The 18,869-nt window shown below is 42.6% G+C and overlaps 1 protein-coding gene across 5 annotated transcripts; it reads right to left on the bottom strand.

Annotated features, from left to right (window-relative positions):
• Positions 1-1,023: 1,023 nt before the first annotated feature.
• On the bottom strand, positions 1,024-18,339 carry hdac9b (histone deacetylase 9b). Of its 5 annotated transcripts, none has more exons than XM_049729939.2 (11): positions 17,805-18,339; positions 12,739-12,980; positions 12,324-12,533; positions 11,505-11,629; positions 11,285-11,406; positions 7,969-8,100; positions 7,587-7,702; positions 6,236-6,358; positions 5,672-5,849; positions 5,374-5,588; positions 1,024-2,846 (listed from the first exon to the last, which is right to left on the bottom strand). In XM_049729939.2, the coding sequence occupies exons 1-11, from the start codon at positions 17,911-17,913 to the stop codon at positions 2,520-2,522; spliced, it is 1,899 nt and encodes a 632-aa protein (XP_049585896.1). In that variant the 5' UTR covers positions 17,914-18,339; the 3' UTR covers positions 1,024-2,519. The 5 variants fall into 5 exon arrangements, with proteins under 5 accessions (XP_049585896.1, XP_049585898.1, XP_049585897.1 ...); XM_049729941.2 differs by having other exon boundaries at positions 11,505-11,622; positions 12,326-12,533; positions 17,805-18,338; XM_049729940.2 differs by having other exon boundaries at positions 11,499-11,622; positions 12,326-12,533; positions 17,805-18,335.
• Between the last annotated feature and the right edge of the window lie 530 nt (positions 18,340-18,869).

Consider the following 18,869-nt stretch of genomic DNA (forward strand, 5'->3'; position numbering starts at 1 on the left):
TAGCTAGCTAGCTAGCTATGCCTACATAACATTTGTGCAGGCATTATTTGTGGAAAAATTATAGTAAATTTTCAGGCTAACTCGTTCAATCTCAAAGATGGTGCCAAATGTGAACTGTAATAAACTCTTGTATCTCCTGTACACGTTTAGCAGAAAACAATGTCGGCCTCAGAGACTTTTGATGGCGTGTATGGCATCTCAGGCCAGCATCACTCGCTAAACGTGCTGTGAAATTGCCTAAGCTGTGTTTGAGGGTATGCATGCAAGTCATTCATCAGCTCACCTTATCTTGACTGGACTAATGCCACCACAATCTGCCCTGCTCATTCACTTCAAACGATGCACTCGGAAAGCTTCTTAAACCCCCTGTAAAGACTTGAGATACATGCCTGAAAATAAAGAGCTGCTTTTTTAGCGTGAGAAAAGCCCATTTGTGTCAAATTTAACTGGCATTTTACAGGGGAAATTCCAAAGGTAAAGGGTGTGCATCAAAAGTAAAAAAGAATTTGAATAATCGTAAATTGTTCAAGGACCCATCATTATCCTAATTCAATAAATATAATCAAACATAATTTCCATGTCATGGGAATATCCTCTTTTTCTCTGAAGGTCACATCCTAAGAATTCCTGACCTATTAAATAGAAACATCATATTACGTGATGTGTCATGGTTATCAGAGCTTTTAAAAGGCCAAAGCTAATTATGTTTGTTGTATTTGTGTGTGATGTTTTAAAGGGAATTAAAGGAGCCGCTTCCATTAGCCGGGAAGCTAGTCATTTGTGTCCACACCCACAACGACGCAAACGCCCATTTCAAAGTGCAAAAGAATGTTAATTCCATCCAGGCATCCAATTAGCTTGTGTCGGGCATAAAAATCAAGCTCATTGTGTGAAGAAACACTTTTGAAATGACATCACAAGACAGATGTGTTCAATTGCGGCGGTTTAGTCCTTCTATTTCATAAATGAGATGTCAGAGTGAGAGTCTTAAGTCTTTTCAATAACCAGCAAAGAGGCGAGAACTTTGAAGGTAAATTAATTTTATTTTTATTTTCTTAAAAAAAGGTGTCACACAAGGCCAAAAGAAGAACAAACAAACAAAAAAAAACTCTTCCTTTTGACATTTCACACCCAAGAAGTTCTTCTCTCGTCATCACAATTCACTCAAAGAGGCAAGAGAAAAGGACTCGTGTTGTTCTGACGGTGTTTACTCAACCTAGCACAATAAAACCCGAACAAAGTGACATGTACGGTTCATAAGACAGACAGCTCACGTGGATCCAAACACAGACTCTCACGAGCAGTTTTACAAACGGAACGGGACGGTTTACAGCTATCCGATACATTGGACTGATCACTTTTAAGACAGACTATACATGTCGCAATGGGCACTTTCAAGGGAAATGGGATCGAATGAGAAAAGCTCCCATCCTGTTTTTTTTTTCTCTTTGTTTTCTTTATGCCTTACATCAAACCTGCACGTTGAGGTAAGCATGCCCACTGGGGAAAAGAGAGGAAGCCATCTCCCATATATAGGACTCCCTTGACCGTATCCCCACTCACTTTGTAATTCGCCTTGACAGTAAATCAATTGTGAAGCCTGGCCCTTTAGACTCCTGACTTAGTCCAAGCCAAGGCCCTCCTCTCTCGCAAACATTCTTGCACACATGAATCACTCCAACTCCTGGCTTCTAGAAGGCATTTCCTGCCCGGCCCTCTCGCTCTCTCTCGCTCGCTCGCTCTGACTCCTCTGCTGAAAGCTGGGCAGGAGCGTTTTGATTTGGACCCGCAGGGGAGGAGAGCTCAGCTAACACGGGGCCCAGACAGAGACAGAACGCTAGCGAGTGAGTGTTGGGTGATGCATGTGCACCCGAGTCGCTGGTGTGGGTGGGGGGGGGGGTGAGTGCTTTATCCTAAAAACTGCAATCCGAGCAGTCGACCGTATTCCATCGACATCGCTCAACACGGGGGAGCGTCCCATGTCAGCATTTAAAATGTACATTCTGGCTAAGACAGATGTTCAACCTTTAACATAGAACATCAATGTAGATTTTCCAGAATAACAGAGTAGGTATACCCCCCCCACCCCATCCCGTGAACATACTGCAAAGATTCATGATCATATTCAGTGCCGAGGAGCATTCAGTGGTGAAAATATGCACGGTGGGAGCTCGAGTTGGCTCGTCCGCACCGTGCACCTGCCTAACCTGTCCCCTTGAGATAGCGTAGACTATGATGCTAAATCCACAGCGGCCATGTACATCATCTTCTGTCAGCCGAGTAGACTCCAAACGACCATAAGCAGCTCGTTTGTCTTGGTATTATGTACAACAATGTAGCCTACATATTTACTACGAGGATGGCGGATAGTCTCAAAGGGAGTGATGACCGAGTGGAAAAGGGATGGTTTGCCACTGCGGCCACAAAAGGCCTACAGTGCCGCCGTGTGTGTGCGCGTGTGTGTACACTACAGGGATGTGCTGCGAATGTTGGAGTGTGTGACGGGCTCCCCGTAATCCTCAGATCATGGCTCTTATCACCAGCCTCCCTTTGACCTGGTGAAGATAGGAGCTCCTCTCCGCCTCCAAGCTTTCGTCCTCGCTATCCAGGGGCTCCTCCTTCACCTTGATGACCCCGTAGTGCGGGTCGGGGAGCTCCACGCTGGAGCCGCCGCTGCTGCTGCCGCTGCTGCTCAGCGTGTGCTTCCGGATGACTCCTCCGGGGGGCAGCCTGTCCTCCTGCATGCGCTCCGGCTGCTCTCCGTGGAGCAGCTCCTCCTGCTCCTCCTCGGACTCCTGCAGGTGCGCGCTGGGTTGACGTAACTGCTCAATGGACTTGGACAGCAGCTGCAGAACACATTGACAATAAGAATAACTTTATTCTACATGTAGCAGGCACGCACTTTCAACCATAAAAGTTTGAGTTCAATCCGAGTTTTCTGCAAATTGAAATCAAACAAACTTCACATGTACTCGGTGTCAGAGAATCTGGCAAGACTTCGGCTCGGTAAGCAACGAAAACTCTTCAAGTGTGTTTTGATTTTCTTTGGCTTCTTTACAGTTTTGTGTTGCTGAGAGGAAAAATTGCCACGATAACCATTGAGTCAAAAATCACTGCAACATGAGAAAGTGTCTGGATAATCTGAGCGGTACAATTTGTGATGAATTATGTGTCATTTTGGTCATTAACTTCTCTTTATTCTTGACAGTTGAGAATGATAAAATGTTATTAGACTTACAAAGTGATAAAGGCTTTATAGTGGTGATGGAGTTCATTTTACATTTACTATGAGCTAACTATCAGTTAGGGAATTAATTAGTTCAACAGTTCCACCAGAAGGGGGCTCTACAGCCAACAACGAAAAGTGCCTGCTAACCAAATTATCTACTACAGCAGGTAGGCCTTTTATAAATATCTCGATTAACCTCTTTAGCTCAGCCTTTGTAAACACCGTGCAGACTTTTTCCAAATGCCTAATCTCTTGTAAATTTCCATTGCTGCCCCCTACTGTAGCTTGCACCGGAGGTCGTGTAAAAACAGCCCCCCCCCCTGACAAGCCTCTACTGGGAAATTAATTAGGGCAATGTTTCACTGATCCCTCGCTGTAAACACTCAGGGCTCATCCCTGATTAGTGGCCATTTATAACCTCCACTTTAAGTGGCTTTACCCCACGATCTCATTGGGTTGGATGATCACAGCCCAGTTTCTTTTTAGATAAAATTACCCTCGTGTGAACCGTTCCCAGCAAGCGTGCCGTGGGAAAAGTAATTAAATTTTATTTAATTTATCCAAAATTATTCATACTTTACATTTATGTTCATCTACCTATTCCAGCAATGTACAGTAACAGGCAGAACAATTAAAATAGCAGATGATACAATAAATCTGCATATTCACGTTGTGATTTATACAACTGAATCAGTTTTGTGTTCTGGGGGTTTAAAACAAAATAAAAATATTATTGGGCAGGCTGGGCATAACTCCTGCATACTGTATAAAAAGGGGTGTCAAACTCATATTTGATATGATATTGATTGAAATCAGTGACTGGTAAAAACAAATCTCGATAAATAAAAATAAATATATACTATATAATACATATAAAATAATAATAAAAGTAATAAAATTGCTACCAATACCTGTAGTTTTAAAAAGTGAAGACAATTTGTAATTTTAGTATTGACACATGAACTCGATGCACAATTTGTCTTTGCGGTCCACATAAAATGATGTGGCGGACCGCATCTGGCTCCCGGGCCTTGAGTTTGACACCAATTCTGTATAAATCTGCATGCAAAAATTTGGAGCAGAATGGACAGCTATTTACCAGACAGCAAGCAGTCTCCACATAACATAAGATCTTTTTCAATTCGCTTGGACTGTTGAAGTGCCTAAAGTACCTCTGTCTAGGACAGTAAAAGGGTTCAAATGGCCTCTTTAGTATGAAGGGGGAAAAAAGTAAGAGTCTATTTGGGGAGAGTGGTCTGATGATTGTAAAATGTCTACTCAACTGGAGGCCACAATTAGAAGAAAAAAGGACCATTCTACGAAAACAAAACTGCCATTTTGATGCTTTACTGAGAAATTTCAAGATAAAGATGGTGCTGAGACGCACGTGTCAGCTGTACACGTCAGTTACCACTTGAGCTCAATTTTTACTTTTTATTTCCTCCTCAGTGGTTTCCCATTCCTCCTTCAGGGCCCAGTGTTGGGACACAGTGCAGCTCACACAATGCCGCCTTTCACAGCGTCCGTCACCTCACACGCGTCCCTCACCAGAATAATTACTCTCTTGTGTCTTGGCGAGGTGACCTCGGCTAGCTTTCAGAAACACAAATATTGCCACAGAGGAACAAAATGTATTCTGGGCTTTCCCCCTCCTCTCTCGCCTACGTTTGAACTTAGCTGAATTGAATTTCACAGTGTTAGCATGTGAACAACACTGGTGCCTTGAGCTATGATAACAGAATTAGTGCAAGGGAAGCATTTCTTCCCCATTTTGAACTTCTTTGTATTGCAGATTTACCGGCAGTGGAATAGCGGTGAAAAACAAACTATGGGTCAAGACTTTTAAACCTCAGCATTCCGGCAAAGATGGATTTGTACCCTTAAAATAACTCTATCAGAGTGATGGTAAAACAAAGCTTCAATTTGCTTCATGAACCAGTTGTTTTATTGTTTGACTCATTTGGATGGAACTCTCTATTCAACGCCATTATTTAAACCAACAGTGCCATCTAAACAAGTCAAATAATTCCAGAACAGGTTCATGAAGCAGATTTGAAGTTTTTTTCTCTAATCACCGATCACTAGTCATAGTATCCCAGTTGTCCAAGAAGAGGACAGACAGAAAGCAATAAGCAGAGACAAACCTTATTTATATGGACTTGCTGCTGGTATTGTTTCTGCTTTTCCAGGAAGTGTTGGTGTTGTTGCTGGATGACAAGTTGTGCCAGTGTGTTCTGAGGGAGTGGAGCTGACTGGGTCCTGTTCAAGGGCCGATGTTTGGGTAGTTTTGGCCGAGTGCTGGGTGAGCAATCCTTCATGGCCAGAGGGGACAAGGGGTGGGTTGACAAGGAGCCTGGACCTTGAACAACAAAGCCCAAAATATTACATTTGCTTAGGGTCATTAGAAATTATATTTATTTATTTTAAGCAAACTGTTCTTACCAGTGGAAAGCATCTTCTGCTGCCTCATCTGCTCCTTCTGGAGAAGGTGCTGGAGCAGAGCCTGGTGACTGGGGCTCACTTTGGATTCCAGACCGTTCTGAAGAGGCACAGGACCTAGAAGATGTCCTGGCAGTCCATGCTTGCTCTCTATTGATCTGTCTTTTAGGCCAACAGCCGCCTGAAAAGTAGATATACAAATGGTGACTCACTTCATATACCACATGCAATACTCCGAATATTGAAGCTGTCTTTCGTAATTATGAACGTTAAATGACATAGCATTAAAAGATGGTGAAACATCACTGCTGTTAATGACCAGGCGTCCTTGGAATGTACCAGAGCCGAACAATGATAAATCACGTGTTGGGTTATCAAGAGTTGTACCTGAGTGGACTTGGGCTTTTTCAAAAAGTGGTGATAAATGAGGTGGAAGATAAGAGCAGGCTTGATACCGGACAATATTTATCTAATGGGTGATAAAATCTTTGAAGGCCACAAGGGTCAGTGGCCTGTGGTCACATGAAGGAGATGCAAAATTATAAATGACTACCAAAAGATACTTACGCTGATAGGTGAAGACACAGTTGGAAGCCCAAAAGAGATATTCGGTAAGGACGGGGATGTGTATAAACTCAAGACGGACACGGAGCTCTCTGGTCGGAATAATCTTGGCTGCGAAGGCCATCGCTATATGACACAGGACAGAAACAAAGAGAAACATTATTTCACTTGTGGGAACCGCCAGCAGTTCAGAATGTGGCAAAAGTAGTAAAAGTAGTGTTCCTTCATCCCCAGTGGATCAAATGCTAGCTGGTCCCCGCCTTTGGGCTCTGCCCTCTAGGAGGACACCACCAATGGGGCACACTTCCTGTAGCCAGCAGAGAAGGGGACCAGCATGTGGTTTTGGAACAGCCTTGTTTATCCTCGCGACCCCTACCAGTACTCGATGACCTGTACGTGGATATCCGGCCCATATTCGACCCGAGGGACCCGTTCCCTCTGTAAAAGGATACCTAATGTAACGGTGCATCAACACGCATTGCTTTTGCAACAGGCATGAGGTCTACAGGCAACCCGGCGCTCCACCAATGACTTTTCACGAGAGCTTCGGCTTGTGCTGAAACAATAGCAAGCTTGTGTGTTGACGTTGCTCGCGACGCGGGTGTCTTTTTGGCTACCAGCGCCTGGGATTTCAATTAAACGCCACGGTCCGTTTGTCTCCCCGAGCCCTGATGTCAGGGCGTCTCTGCGTTCCCTGTCACTGGAGGTCCTCGCAAGAGTAAACAGCCATGGTTCAGGAAAACACAGCTGCTCTGTTGAGATTGCAAGTGGATGTGTCATATCTGCCACCCGCTATAATGGTCTTCTTTGTGAGCTCGGTCCAAGGGGATCTATGGGCCAGAACTCAGCCTTGAATCTATCAAGAAATGCCTCGGAGGAGGCGCGAAGCCAAGTCAATGACAGAAATACAATGATAAGCCAACAGCCCAACTCGGAGCCAAATTTCAGATTGTTTTTTTTTTTTTTTTTTTTTTTTTGAGAAGCCTAATTGTGCAGAACATCTGGAGGAATAATGTGAGCGATAAAAAAGGAGCAGGATTGAAACTGTTGCTGTTGTTTGCTCTTAAATGCTCACATTTCCTGCAAAATGTGTTGTTTTAACACAAGTAAACCTGGCGCAGTCGGACACACGGGTCAAGCTGTGCCTCTTTAATGTCGGTGTGGGTAGTCATTTTCACTGGAGGGGAACAGACAGAGGGCAAATGGCTGTTTTTATAGCTGCGAGCAGAAGGGCAGCCAAGCATTTTGTACTTTCACCCCATCTCGCCAAAACCTTTTTTTTTCTACACATGCATATGCCACAGCTTCCTTCATTTGGCAAATAAAAAGCACTGCAGACATTTGGCCAATGTACCTCAGTTTTTGTGGTAGTAGGCAAAGAGGAGGGTCCATTTTCTGCCCCCAAGGCACTGGAGGCCCCGATGGGGGAGCTGGGGCCGGAGCCAGGGGCACTTTTTGTGGGTGTAGAGTCTGCAGAACATATACAAGTTACAAGTAATGAGTATTCATGCACACGATACAACTAAAAAAAAAAAGAAAAAAAAAAAAATATATATATATATATATATATTATATATATATATTTTATATATATATATACACACACACACATAAAATGTAAATAAAAATATATACATAAAAAATATACATACATATATTTATAGATAGATACATATACATAAAAAATACATATATACATAAAAAATATTTTAACTGCCATAAGCTTGGTCTCATACCCATGAGCTCGAGTGCCCTCTTCTTATACGGTGTGACGAGGTTGCCATCTTTTCTCTTGAGCATGGGGCTGCTCCGTCTCTCAGCTACTTTCTGTTTCAGTCTGGACCGCACCTTCAGGTTGGGCTCGGAGGCTAAAAAAGAAAGAAGATAAAAATAGCGAGTGAACCTTTAGTCTCAGTTTATTCTCTGAGGGTGAAAAATGACCCGATGGTGTGAGTAAGTCAAAGCAGTGTTGTTGTTTTTTTTCCCCTCTAGCCAATGTAATGGAACTTGTGAAAGCAAACAGGAACATCATAAAATCAGACTATCAATCAAGTTATTATATTATCACACGTCAATTTGGGGTTTACAGAAAAAAAAAATTTTGGGATCGATTAAATGACTCAAGATCAGGCCTTTTTCCAAATCATCTGGACTAAATTAGCTCGTGAAACACTGAGAAATTCTGCCGCTACCTGCCGCCCTGGTGACCACAGTCTGATACAGTAGCAACAGTTAAACTAACACAAAAACATGGCAGATGTTTCAAACTCCCCACAACACCTCCCACCTCCTAATGCAAAACAGAAATACCGATACACTCCTCCGTTTTCAACAGCCAGGCCAGATAGCAGACCAGCCAATTTTTCTCTTGTGTGACTTTTCACCTAATAATTTTTAAAGTCAAAATTAGGAACACTCAACTTGAAGTAGATTTTACTAAGGATACTAAGGATTTTAACCCACGCAGCCAAAGCAAGACCCAAAACTCCCATAAGATAAAATACGCATGCTGCAGTGACGTTATGTAAACCTGTTACACAACATCTTTTTTTTTTTGATTATTCAGTTTGTGAATCAAAAATGTTATTTGTGTGTGTGTGTGCATACATTGCGAAGATCATGCAGCTGAAAATGGGGAAGTAAGGTTATGATGACGTAGGAGTGCCGCAGGGGAGGATGAATATGGAGGCGGTGCTGGAGGGTAGATAGGGGCACAGTGGGCCAGATGCTGCTATTTCTGGCATTTGTCAAAGCAGCCAAAGCCTCATCCCTAATACGTGGCGGCGGCGGACCTCTAATCCTGTGGGTGTGAGGATGAATGAAAGGGAGGAAGAAAGAAGAGAGGAGTGGGAGGGAGAAAAAGGCTGCTGGGAGTCCTGTGAATCTGCTTCACGCCCCACTGCCTTGATTGCTTTCTATTTTTATACACTGCTGCTGCCACTAAGCAACATATGCCAATTGGTCACCACGGGAACGGCAGACAGCGGCATGGGAAGGAACGCTTTCTCACTGGTCCCCGTGGAAAAACACAAAATCGCCCTGATGCTCCGAGATACAGAAGGCAATTATGCCAACCTTAAAGTGCAGTAGAAGCTTTATGACAGAAAGATTAGATGGGCGAATAACGTGGAATTCCATCGATGATTCTGAGAAAGATGAATCAATCAATTCAGTGCGTATCTAGGCAATTACCTCCACAACAGGCTTTTCTTTTACATTTTTTGAGTTACGTTCTTAATCTAAATGCCATTTTAGGAGGTTGATAGTTATGGCATGCCAAAAAAAAAAAAAAAAAAAAGATGGTTTTGTCCAGGTGTTTCTGCTGTCGTTCTTGAGTACAACTAAAATAGGTTGACATCAATAATAAAAGAACAAGTACGGTATGTACACCGGAACTTGCTTGATATTTAGCTCTGTCCTAAATATAGATTCAACTTTCAAGCAGTAATCCCGCCTCTAAAATTCCCCTCGCGCTTTCAAAGTTAATTGTTGAGTAAACATGATAGTTTTAGCAGAGGTTAATTCAGATACACATAAAACTTTGCCTGAACAGTTTGTCCATTTTTTTATTATAGTGACTATTATTCCTCTTAAGCTTTAAGTGAATAATATATGAATCCAATAAATTATGATATACATTTTTTTAACCTATCCCTGGCCTACTATTTGGCAACCGCCAACACTATTTCCTGTTAAACTTGGAATGGCTTGACATTTACTGGGTTTGTAAAAGTCCCAAGACTCATGAAAAGAACCACGTGTGACAAAATATATATTCCTGACAAATGTGATTATGAAACTCTACCAGAATAAACAATGAACTTCGCCCTTTGGCCCAACCGAGCAGTCGTGTGTCTCACACAGAGTACTTGAGTCACCTCCATTTTGTTTTGAGAGCACTATCTTTTCTTAAACAAACAATCATGTCAGGGCCCATCCCGACCGCGGCAACACCTGCCAATCAGCCATCGGTGGCATTCGGTGGCTGGGAACAACGCCACCTTTGTGCGTCAACCTTTAAAATGGCTCTAATGAAGACAGACAGGAAATGGGGGAGGAAAGACTAAGCAGGAAATGACCACATATAGATTCAGGAATCTATGAAGCAACAAGTTTTATCAATGTGAGACGTCTGCACAATTCCTCTGAGTAATCTCGAAACTGGGTATACACAAATTAACCAGTAGGGTCGTTTTGGAAATTAAAGAGACACTGAGGGGGAAAGAACATAATGTAATTTGGTGACCTCATAGCGGAGAGTTTTTTTTTTTTTTTGGAGCTCGCCAAGTCTTGTAAAAACGAAGGGACGGGAATTATTTTTATTTATGCAGCATTCCCCAAAGGCCTCCTCAAGCTTTAAACCGCTAAAGTTTTTTTACCTTTCGGTGGGAACCTGTGTCCGTTCAAAATTACTTCTAAAGCCCAGAATTTGGGAAAGATTTAACTGCTCTTATTACTGCATTTATTACTTTCTTTAAACAGTTAATCAGAGTATATTATTAGTCATGGTTCTAATAATGATATAAAAAAACAACATCATTAAATGTGTCTGAAATTGTTTCAAAGTGAACTATGAAACAACTAAAGAAGGAATTCAAGTGTCCTCATTTTGTGGTTCCCTGGATGGATGAGAGAAGCGGGGGTCATAATGAGCCTAACTGACCCTATTAGCAGGTCATCAGCAACCCCAGGAAACACTCAATAGCTCTATAGATCTCTTGATTGACAGAGGTCAAACGGGATTTTAATTATAGCCCACACTGTTAGAACTTGTGGTACGGTCCTTTTTGTTCTTCGAGGTACAACTTGTACTCATGTACAATGTGTAATGTAGACTCCATAATAACTGTTTTCTTTCCCAAAAGTTTACAGGCTGGGAAAGCATTAGATTTTCAGGCATCATCATAATGAGCAAATACATCAATAAAGGTCCAGTTATTTATTTTTGACTGCAAGTGGAGTCCAGTGAATGCAAATGAAAAGCAAAGTATGCACTAGGTGTATATTTCTATAATTGTTGTATGTGTGTCACACATATGCAAATGAGCTGACCTGTCTTCCTCAAGGGGAAGTCGTCCTTGCCGTCAACGGGTGATGGCAGAGTGTAATGGCAGGTCGGGGACATGCCGCCCAGTGGTGGAGAGCTTTGGTCCAGAGAGATATGATGAGAGGACCTGAGGACACAAAACAATAAAAGGACACAATGCAGTGTAGCAATGTAAATGTGCACCTCAAAAGTGCTTTACATTCATTTAAAAGTAGTCACCTGTACCAGAGCTTGGGGTGGTGGATGAATGAATGATTGCCACCATTACTGGTGGGATCCTTTGCTGATTTGCTCAACAGAAACTCTTGGAGTTTCTGCTTCACCTCGGTACTGGCCACTGCACCTGTGAGACCAAAAGGTGCAAGAACAAGGATTGGGGTTACCCTAAGGATACATGACTTGTGATGCATATCGTGAATTTCAGATTATTTCTGTTTTAACTGCTCAGTTTTTGTCCCTTGACATGTAGAAAGATCCCCCCCTAGCGGCCAATAAGAATTGCAACAACAAAAAAATGTGAGCGAGAACACTCCTATTGCAGGCCGACAGTTTCAGGGCATCGTTTCAAATTACCTGACCTGGCAAAGTCATAAGTCATCTCTATTATTAGACAGAATGTAAAAACAGAAATGAAACCTTAGACCTTAAGCTATTCTCATAGTTCTATTAAAAGATATTTTCAACAAAATTCCAGGATTAAATGGCACCAGGAAGCCTTAGCTATTTATATTGCTTTAATTATAGTCTTTTTTTTTATAATTTTCACCTTGAAATTACAAAGATCCTCTTAGCCTCTTAATTCTAAAACCAAGCTAATAATAATGTGCTAATAATAAATTTTAAAAAGCAAACCTGAAACAATGTGAATAAAAACAGAAACCATTAGAATTTGATAAAGTTGGAAAATTATATCATATGGAACAAATGTCGTGTATATTGTAGTTTTTTTTTTTTCCTCTCAGTTTTGTGTAAAGTAAATATATTATTTAATAATAATAATAACTATTTTTTTAGAGTGATTTTCGCCCTCGGTGTGGAGCTCTTACTCTCTCTGGCTCGCTCTTTGGCCCTTAGACTCATGCTGGAGATGTGCAGCTCTCGCCGATGCCTCTCTTGCTCTTTCTCCTGCTGGTTCTGCTGCTGGCTCTGTTGGTGCTGCTGGTTTTGCTGCTGCAGCTGCTGTTGCTGCTCCAGACGGCGCTCCTTCTCTGCAAGTTCCTGCTGCTGTTTCATGGCGTGGAGCTCCTGTTGAAGCTGAGAGCGCAGCAGAACCAGTGGTAAGCGTGAGGTAAGCAACTCTCGGTGCTTGATGTTTTAGGAAATCACAGCTATTTTTGTGACCTTACTGTGGTTTTGTATTTTACAGTGGTGGATGATTTGATGCTTGCATGTGAAAACATTTTTCACACTGTGCTGTAAGACTTTTTCTCCCTAATGTTTCAAGTTAAAGCTGACCCACCTTGAGGTGCTCCTGGAGCTGAGCCTGGTGCTGACGGGTTAACTTCTCATGCTGTTTCTGGAACTCGCTGATGAGCAGCTGCTTTTGGATCTGCTGCTGCTTTTGGATGAGAAGGAGCTCCTGCTGCAATTGCCGCTCCCACAATCCCGGGTCCGAACCTGGCCCCAGCATCCTCAGGTCTGTGCGCAGGTCTAACGGAGATATGGGTTCCACAACCAGTGGGACGTCGGACTTAATCTCCACTGTATTCCAAAACAAGAGGAAAAAAAATTAAATTAAACGTCAAATACTGAATGCGTCTCCGTCATGAGACACAGTGTTATATCAGTGCTGCTGTATAATGGAAAGCGAGGAAGAGAAGGAAAAAAGTGAGAATCATGAAGGCAAAGCTTTCTCTCATGCAAACCTGTAATTATAATCGTTTCTAAAAACAAACACTGGATCACATCCGGCAGAGTCTACTGGGAGCAGCTGTACTGAGGACCCAGTGGACATTTGGCACGGAGCTCACAGTGGACATTTCAAGTATTTATTTAAATCCTATTTCATAAACAAACGACATTCTTCTCATTTCTCCTAGGACATCATGTCACTTATAAATCCTCAAAGGAAAATATATTTTTTAAGGATGACGATCATGGTGGCATAATACTGTATTTTGACATCTTGCCAGTTTTGTTAATGAGTGCTGACGTTAATGGGAAGTGTTTTTGTCATTACGTATAATTGGCAGATATGAAGACACCGAGCTTCCTTTCGTGCCACGAGCTCTGTGTATAGAGGGAAATGATATGTAGTTAAAAACATGGAAGACTAGTTCATCTGCATTTTCAAAAGAACTATCCATGAAGTCCATTTTAATTTGTGTAGCTGGACATATTGTATAATCACCCAAATTCTGTTTTTGAAGAAACATCACAACCCATTTGAAATTCCAGTAGCTGCAATTCGATTTATTGAGTGCCTTCATTGCCTTAATAAACACACCTCACATTTGTCATTTTATGTATTGCGACACTATTTCCTTCCTTGAAATATTTTTAATAACCAGTCACTATATTTATTATATACCAGTCAAAGAAGCATCTTCTGACTAGTTGCCATTATTCCCTCAGGCAGGTACACTGATGTTAATTTGCATAACAGCCAGCATTGCATTTGTACGTGGCGTTGCTGATTATATAAATAGCGACATAAAAGCAAGTGGTGCAATCCTGGTCTGTGACAACCCCCACATGCGAGTATCCGCCACCCTAACTTGCTGCTGTCATAGCAACACCAGCTACGTAATTATGAGCACACACCCCATCCTGCAGCGATGGAGTCTCACCACATGTCATCTCCTGCCTACTGTGCCAATGTGACATGTGGACTATTATATCAGCTCTTATATAAAGACGGAGTCCCCAGCAGAGAGAAACACAATAAAAAGAAAAATTGCACAATAGTGTGTGATAGTCTTAGAAGAGGTTCAAAGAGTGAAGACAACCAGTAGGGAGTCCTGGTGTTCTAAAAACAGCTTCAGTGAAATGACAGAGGAGGGCACCGACATGAAAAGGTACCTGTAGATCAGACTCCTCTATGTTGACAAGGAAAATGCATCTTGGCGTGCAAGTACTTGACAAAGGACTCTACTGTTAACGGGCGCTGTTCCAGGGATAGCCGTGAACCTGTGAACCATTCAAGGACTCCGTGAGTCAGACACCGTCAGTGCTACTTCTGCCTAATGGACCTAAAAATAGCAACAAAAACACCTGCTGGCAGGGGGAGAACTCGCCACTGTGATATTTAATTAATCTCATATTTCATTCCCAACCCTGACTGCGAATGACATTAAGGATCTTCACTTTGATCGGCGCATCAAGCTGAGCCTCTATCACTATTTCTTAGACGTGGTGGTGGTGGGGTGGGGGGGGTGGGGGGGGTGTAGGCGGGAGTGTGAAAGCTTAAGGCCACATTTGATAACCGAGCCTGCATGAAATGGCCCTTGAGGAAACCACAACAGCCTCACGCGCCCGAGCTATTCTTGTACACCCACCGTCCACAAGAATAGCACAGAGCCCAGCACCAAAGTTGAGGGAAAATAATGAGACCCTTAAGGTATGGTGATTATTCAAGTGCACCAAATGGAAAATTGACAACATACATCCATCACGACTGCCATAAAAAAAAAAAGTTCCAAACGTTCTTCAGACTATATACTTCACCCCAAAACAAAAGGCGTTTTGACAAAAAGCACACGCAGTACTTTCGAGCATGAAAACAGAAATCTTTAGCTTCTGTCGAAACGAAAATAATCCGTAGGCAGGCAAGAATACCGAACCACCAGTAACTGAGGCCAAATATAAATGCTCTTAATATAGACAATGTGCGAAAGACTGTCACACTTGTGAAGCTGCCATCTTAATTTAACACTTGCAAAAATAAAAGCGCCATGTTGCATTCATGTAATCTTCAAGTCATAATCAGGCTTTGGGTCATGGTGACCCTTGATGCAAATAAATGTTTCTAGATTAGAATGACACCTCTCACGCTTGGACGGCAGCACCAATGCACCACGCACTGGTAAACAAGATATTTATGAATGACAGCTCCCAAATGTGTTTTTAGCCCCGGGCAAGTACCCTGTTGCCCCATGCCCAAATTCCTCCCTGTAGAAGGCCCGCCGAGCGGCGATTGGGTGACTCACGCCGTGTGACCACTGCAGTCGGAGCGCCAACGATCTTAAAAGTGTTTACTCTCCTTGCTCTTGGTTAGAGTGACAATTACAGCCTTAATTTGAGATGGCTGCTCAGAATAAAATGGCTTAGAGAGAAACAAGTCATTTATAATATAAATATCACTCACTAAACACAAAGCTGTTCTTACAACTTCACTTCCATTGCACCAGTTGCACGATTCTGATGTTGGCTACTTTTAATCATCTTTTACAAATAAAAAAACAGGGCATAAGCAGTACTTAATCGCTTTGTTCGTGTGGCATTTTGCCTACATTTACTAATCCAAATTCTCTCTGACAATCAAAATAGAAGCAGAGACAGAAGAAGTGGAAAAAATAAGCTGATCTTAGTGACTGCAATGTGGCACTGGATCTCTCATTAAGTGCCTTGTTATTTTGAGCAGCCGGCAAGTCTAAAGCAGGAAACGGCGCTTTATTTTTAAGACGTCGGCTCGTCCTTGCCGCTGAGCCAGATTTCAGACTTGCAGTGCTATCTGTTAACAAAGAGGCCTGACCCGGATCACCGTGCAAGCTTGCTGGCTCCTGTTTGGCCGTCAACAAAAACAACACAATACATTCATTAATTATTTTTAAAAAACGACAAAAAAACATCATCCTCTAAAATTGATAGTCAAGTTCTATGTAAATATGGCAATTTTTGCGGAAACTATGACTCATATCCGAATACATCAATCACCAGAAATCAATTATACCGACGGCGGGAGCCACAAAAGCATCCTCAAGCCTTCTTCCTCAAAGCCACAAAGAAAAATCTAAAACAACAACTGGATTATATAACCTATTATTCTACTTTTTTGTGTATGTGTGTCGTGAGCACTTCAAACACCTTCTGAGGGGATATAAAGGTAGATGAGCCACACAAGGGTACTTGGAAGGTAGACTATTATTGTTTGCAAGCTTCCTATTGAAGTGGCTTTGCATCATGTTTTGCACTCAGACTGAGCTAATTAGTTTCCTGCTTTGAGAGCCCATTTGAACAAGCTTTCGTCTGATGTCACTAAATCACACGTATTTACGTGAACTACTTGAAACAGTAACAGTATTATCTAAAAATATATATTTATTATGGTTGGATTGCCATTGACCTCAATTCATAGCACTTCACTTAGTCTTTTGGGATTAGTTCAGAAACACCTTGTGAATATTTGTCAAAATCTCAAGTCATTTACCATAAAAGAAAAAACAAATCCAGCAGGCGAATGGGTTCCACTATTAATATATGTTCCAAGGCACTGTTATATCAGGAGCATGCCAAGATGGAATGATAATGCACAGACGCCTAATCTTAGCAGGCTAATGCCATAAGCTGAAAATAACTCACCTAAGAATAGCTGACCCACAGAATAAGCAAGGAGGCTGAATTCGGACGCTCTGTGCAGCCGTTGTTTGACAAACAGGCCTCGCACACAGAGGACAAGACGTGTGACAACATGATTTATTGACAGATGGAATGTGTCATCCTCCTGTTTTCTTTCTAAATTTGTGTGGCCTCTCGGGGTTTTGCCTGCAGTCAAACTCATGCTTGTTTTTTTTAAAAAGACCAAAATTCACATTTGATTTATTTTTGTCTCACCTAATTGCTATTCAAGGTATATCACATTAACCATATGATTCATCACTTTGTCACCAAACACCCGTGTCACTTATGACAATCAACAACTATGCAGCCCATTCAAACATTGAACAATTACAAAATGCAATGTCCTGACTCATCTTAAGTCCCTTTTGCTGCCAACTCATGTGAGTCAATACATTGCCGTATTGTAAATTTCCATTTTATGTCAAGCCAGAAATAAAGCACTCAGTATTCTGTGGTCAATGTTCGGAGAGAAACCTTTAAGTTGCCCCCTCTGCATTACCATGACACTTTTTCCACTTCCCTAAAAAGTACACGAAAACAACATCCCCTTTATAATCTCAGTGACTCACTTTGACCGGTAAGAGTTTGGGAACAAGGGTTGCACACTTCCTATTCATATTGTTTAGCACAATGACAGTTCCTATTAGAAAATTGAGCTGCTTGAACGCTCAGCATTAGAACCGATTAACAGAACAGAAAGCGACATATGTCATGATAAATACCTCGATTCAGGAAAAGGTGCGTGATCCTACCACGAAGCCCAGCTGAGAGTTGTTCTTTGCACAGAAAAAGAGAGACTCGCTGCGCGCAGAGTTGGGTGGAAGAGCGAGCGAGAGAGTGGGAGAGACACAAGTACACTGACGATGTGCGATGTCAAGATGGAATGCACGAGTAGAAAAGCCAAGAGAGGGGGAAAAAACTAAAAGATGACATCCCGAGGTCGAGCAACTTAAAAAAAATGATCACCTGAACTGTTCACGTTGTGCATCCTGCTCTGGTAAAGGAGCGGCTGGGCTCCAACGCGGCCGTCTGTTGTGGAGAAACTTGACTCGCCCTCGTAAATCGTCTGCAGCATACTCCACTTAGCACTCGGGTCTCATCGCACGCCGTCACCAAGAGAGCCACCCCTTCAGCCACCCGGGGGAGCGAGTGCCTTCCTCCGCCTCCTCCTCTGAGACAGCACTCTTCACTGGAAAGCAGGAGTGCTCTCGATCTCTGCAGGGCTGTTTGCTTTCAGCCCCGGCCCGGCACCCAAACACTAAGACAGTGTCAAGCTCCCTGCCTTCTCTTCACAGCAACGTGTCAGAGGGGAGCTTGCAAATGTTGCCTGGCAAAGTCGTGTAGTGTGCGCTAAGCACCTCACTCAGGCGAGCAATGCAAGCTGAGGGAGGGAGTGAGCTTCATTTGCATGTGAATCAACAACTGCGTGGCCCACAGGTGACAGAAATAGAACAATAGCCAGCCCTGGCTAAAAATAGGTCAGGCGAGGCGCAGGGATTGGAGCAGCATTGATGCGTTTAAAAATACCACACCAAACACAGCTGTCTTCTGCAGTTTCTGCCAGAAGGCATGTCTCCTGACTCCCTCTCTGCAGATGGAGTCTTGATCTCCCCTCCCTCTTTGAGTTGTGGAACAAGTCTCTATTTCTATCTTCATTTTGTTCTCTCAGGTGGACGAGCAGTAGGATCCCCTTTACACATTGATGTAGTTGTCAAATGATTCACAAAAAGTGCTTCTTTCATGTGATTCACAAAAATGCCGGCTCTATATTTAAATAGCTCCTGCTGTAATCCACCACAAAGGCATGCTTAAATGGATATTTCCCACCTCTTGTTCACATTCTCTGAGCCAAAGCACTTGACTAATCAGTCAGCATTGGGTTGTGTCAAGTTGAAATTAAATCGTTCGTTTACCAGTGAGCGGATGAAAATTGGGAAATTGAGTCGAACTACTTGATCTTTCTCAAACCGAGTTCTGTACTGTGATGACACTTTTGGGGAGAAAGGGTGCTGTGTCCGTCTATTTTAACCC

Source organism: Syngnathus scovelli, chromosome 9 (assembly GCF_024217435.2).
Source record: "Syngnathus scovelli strain Florida chromosome 9, RoL_Ssco_1.2, whole genome shotgun sequence".
NCBI lineage: Eukaryota > Metazoa > Chordata > Actinopteri > Syngnathiformes > Syngnathidae > Syngnathus > Syngnathus scovelli.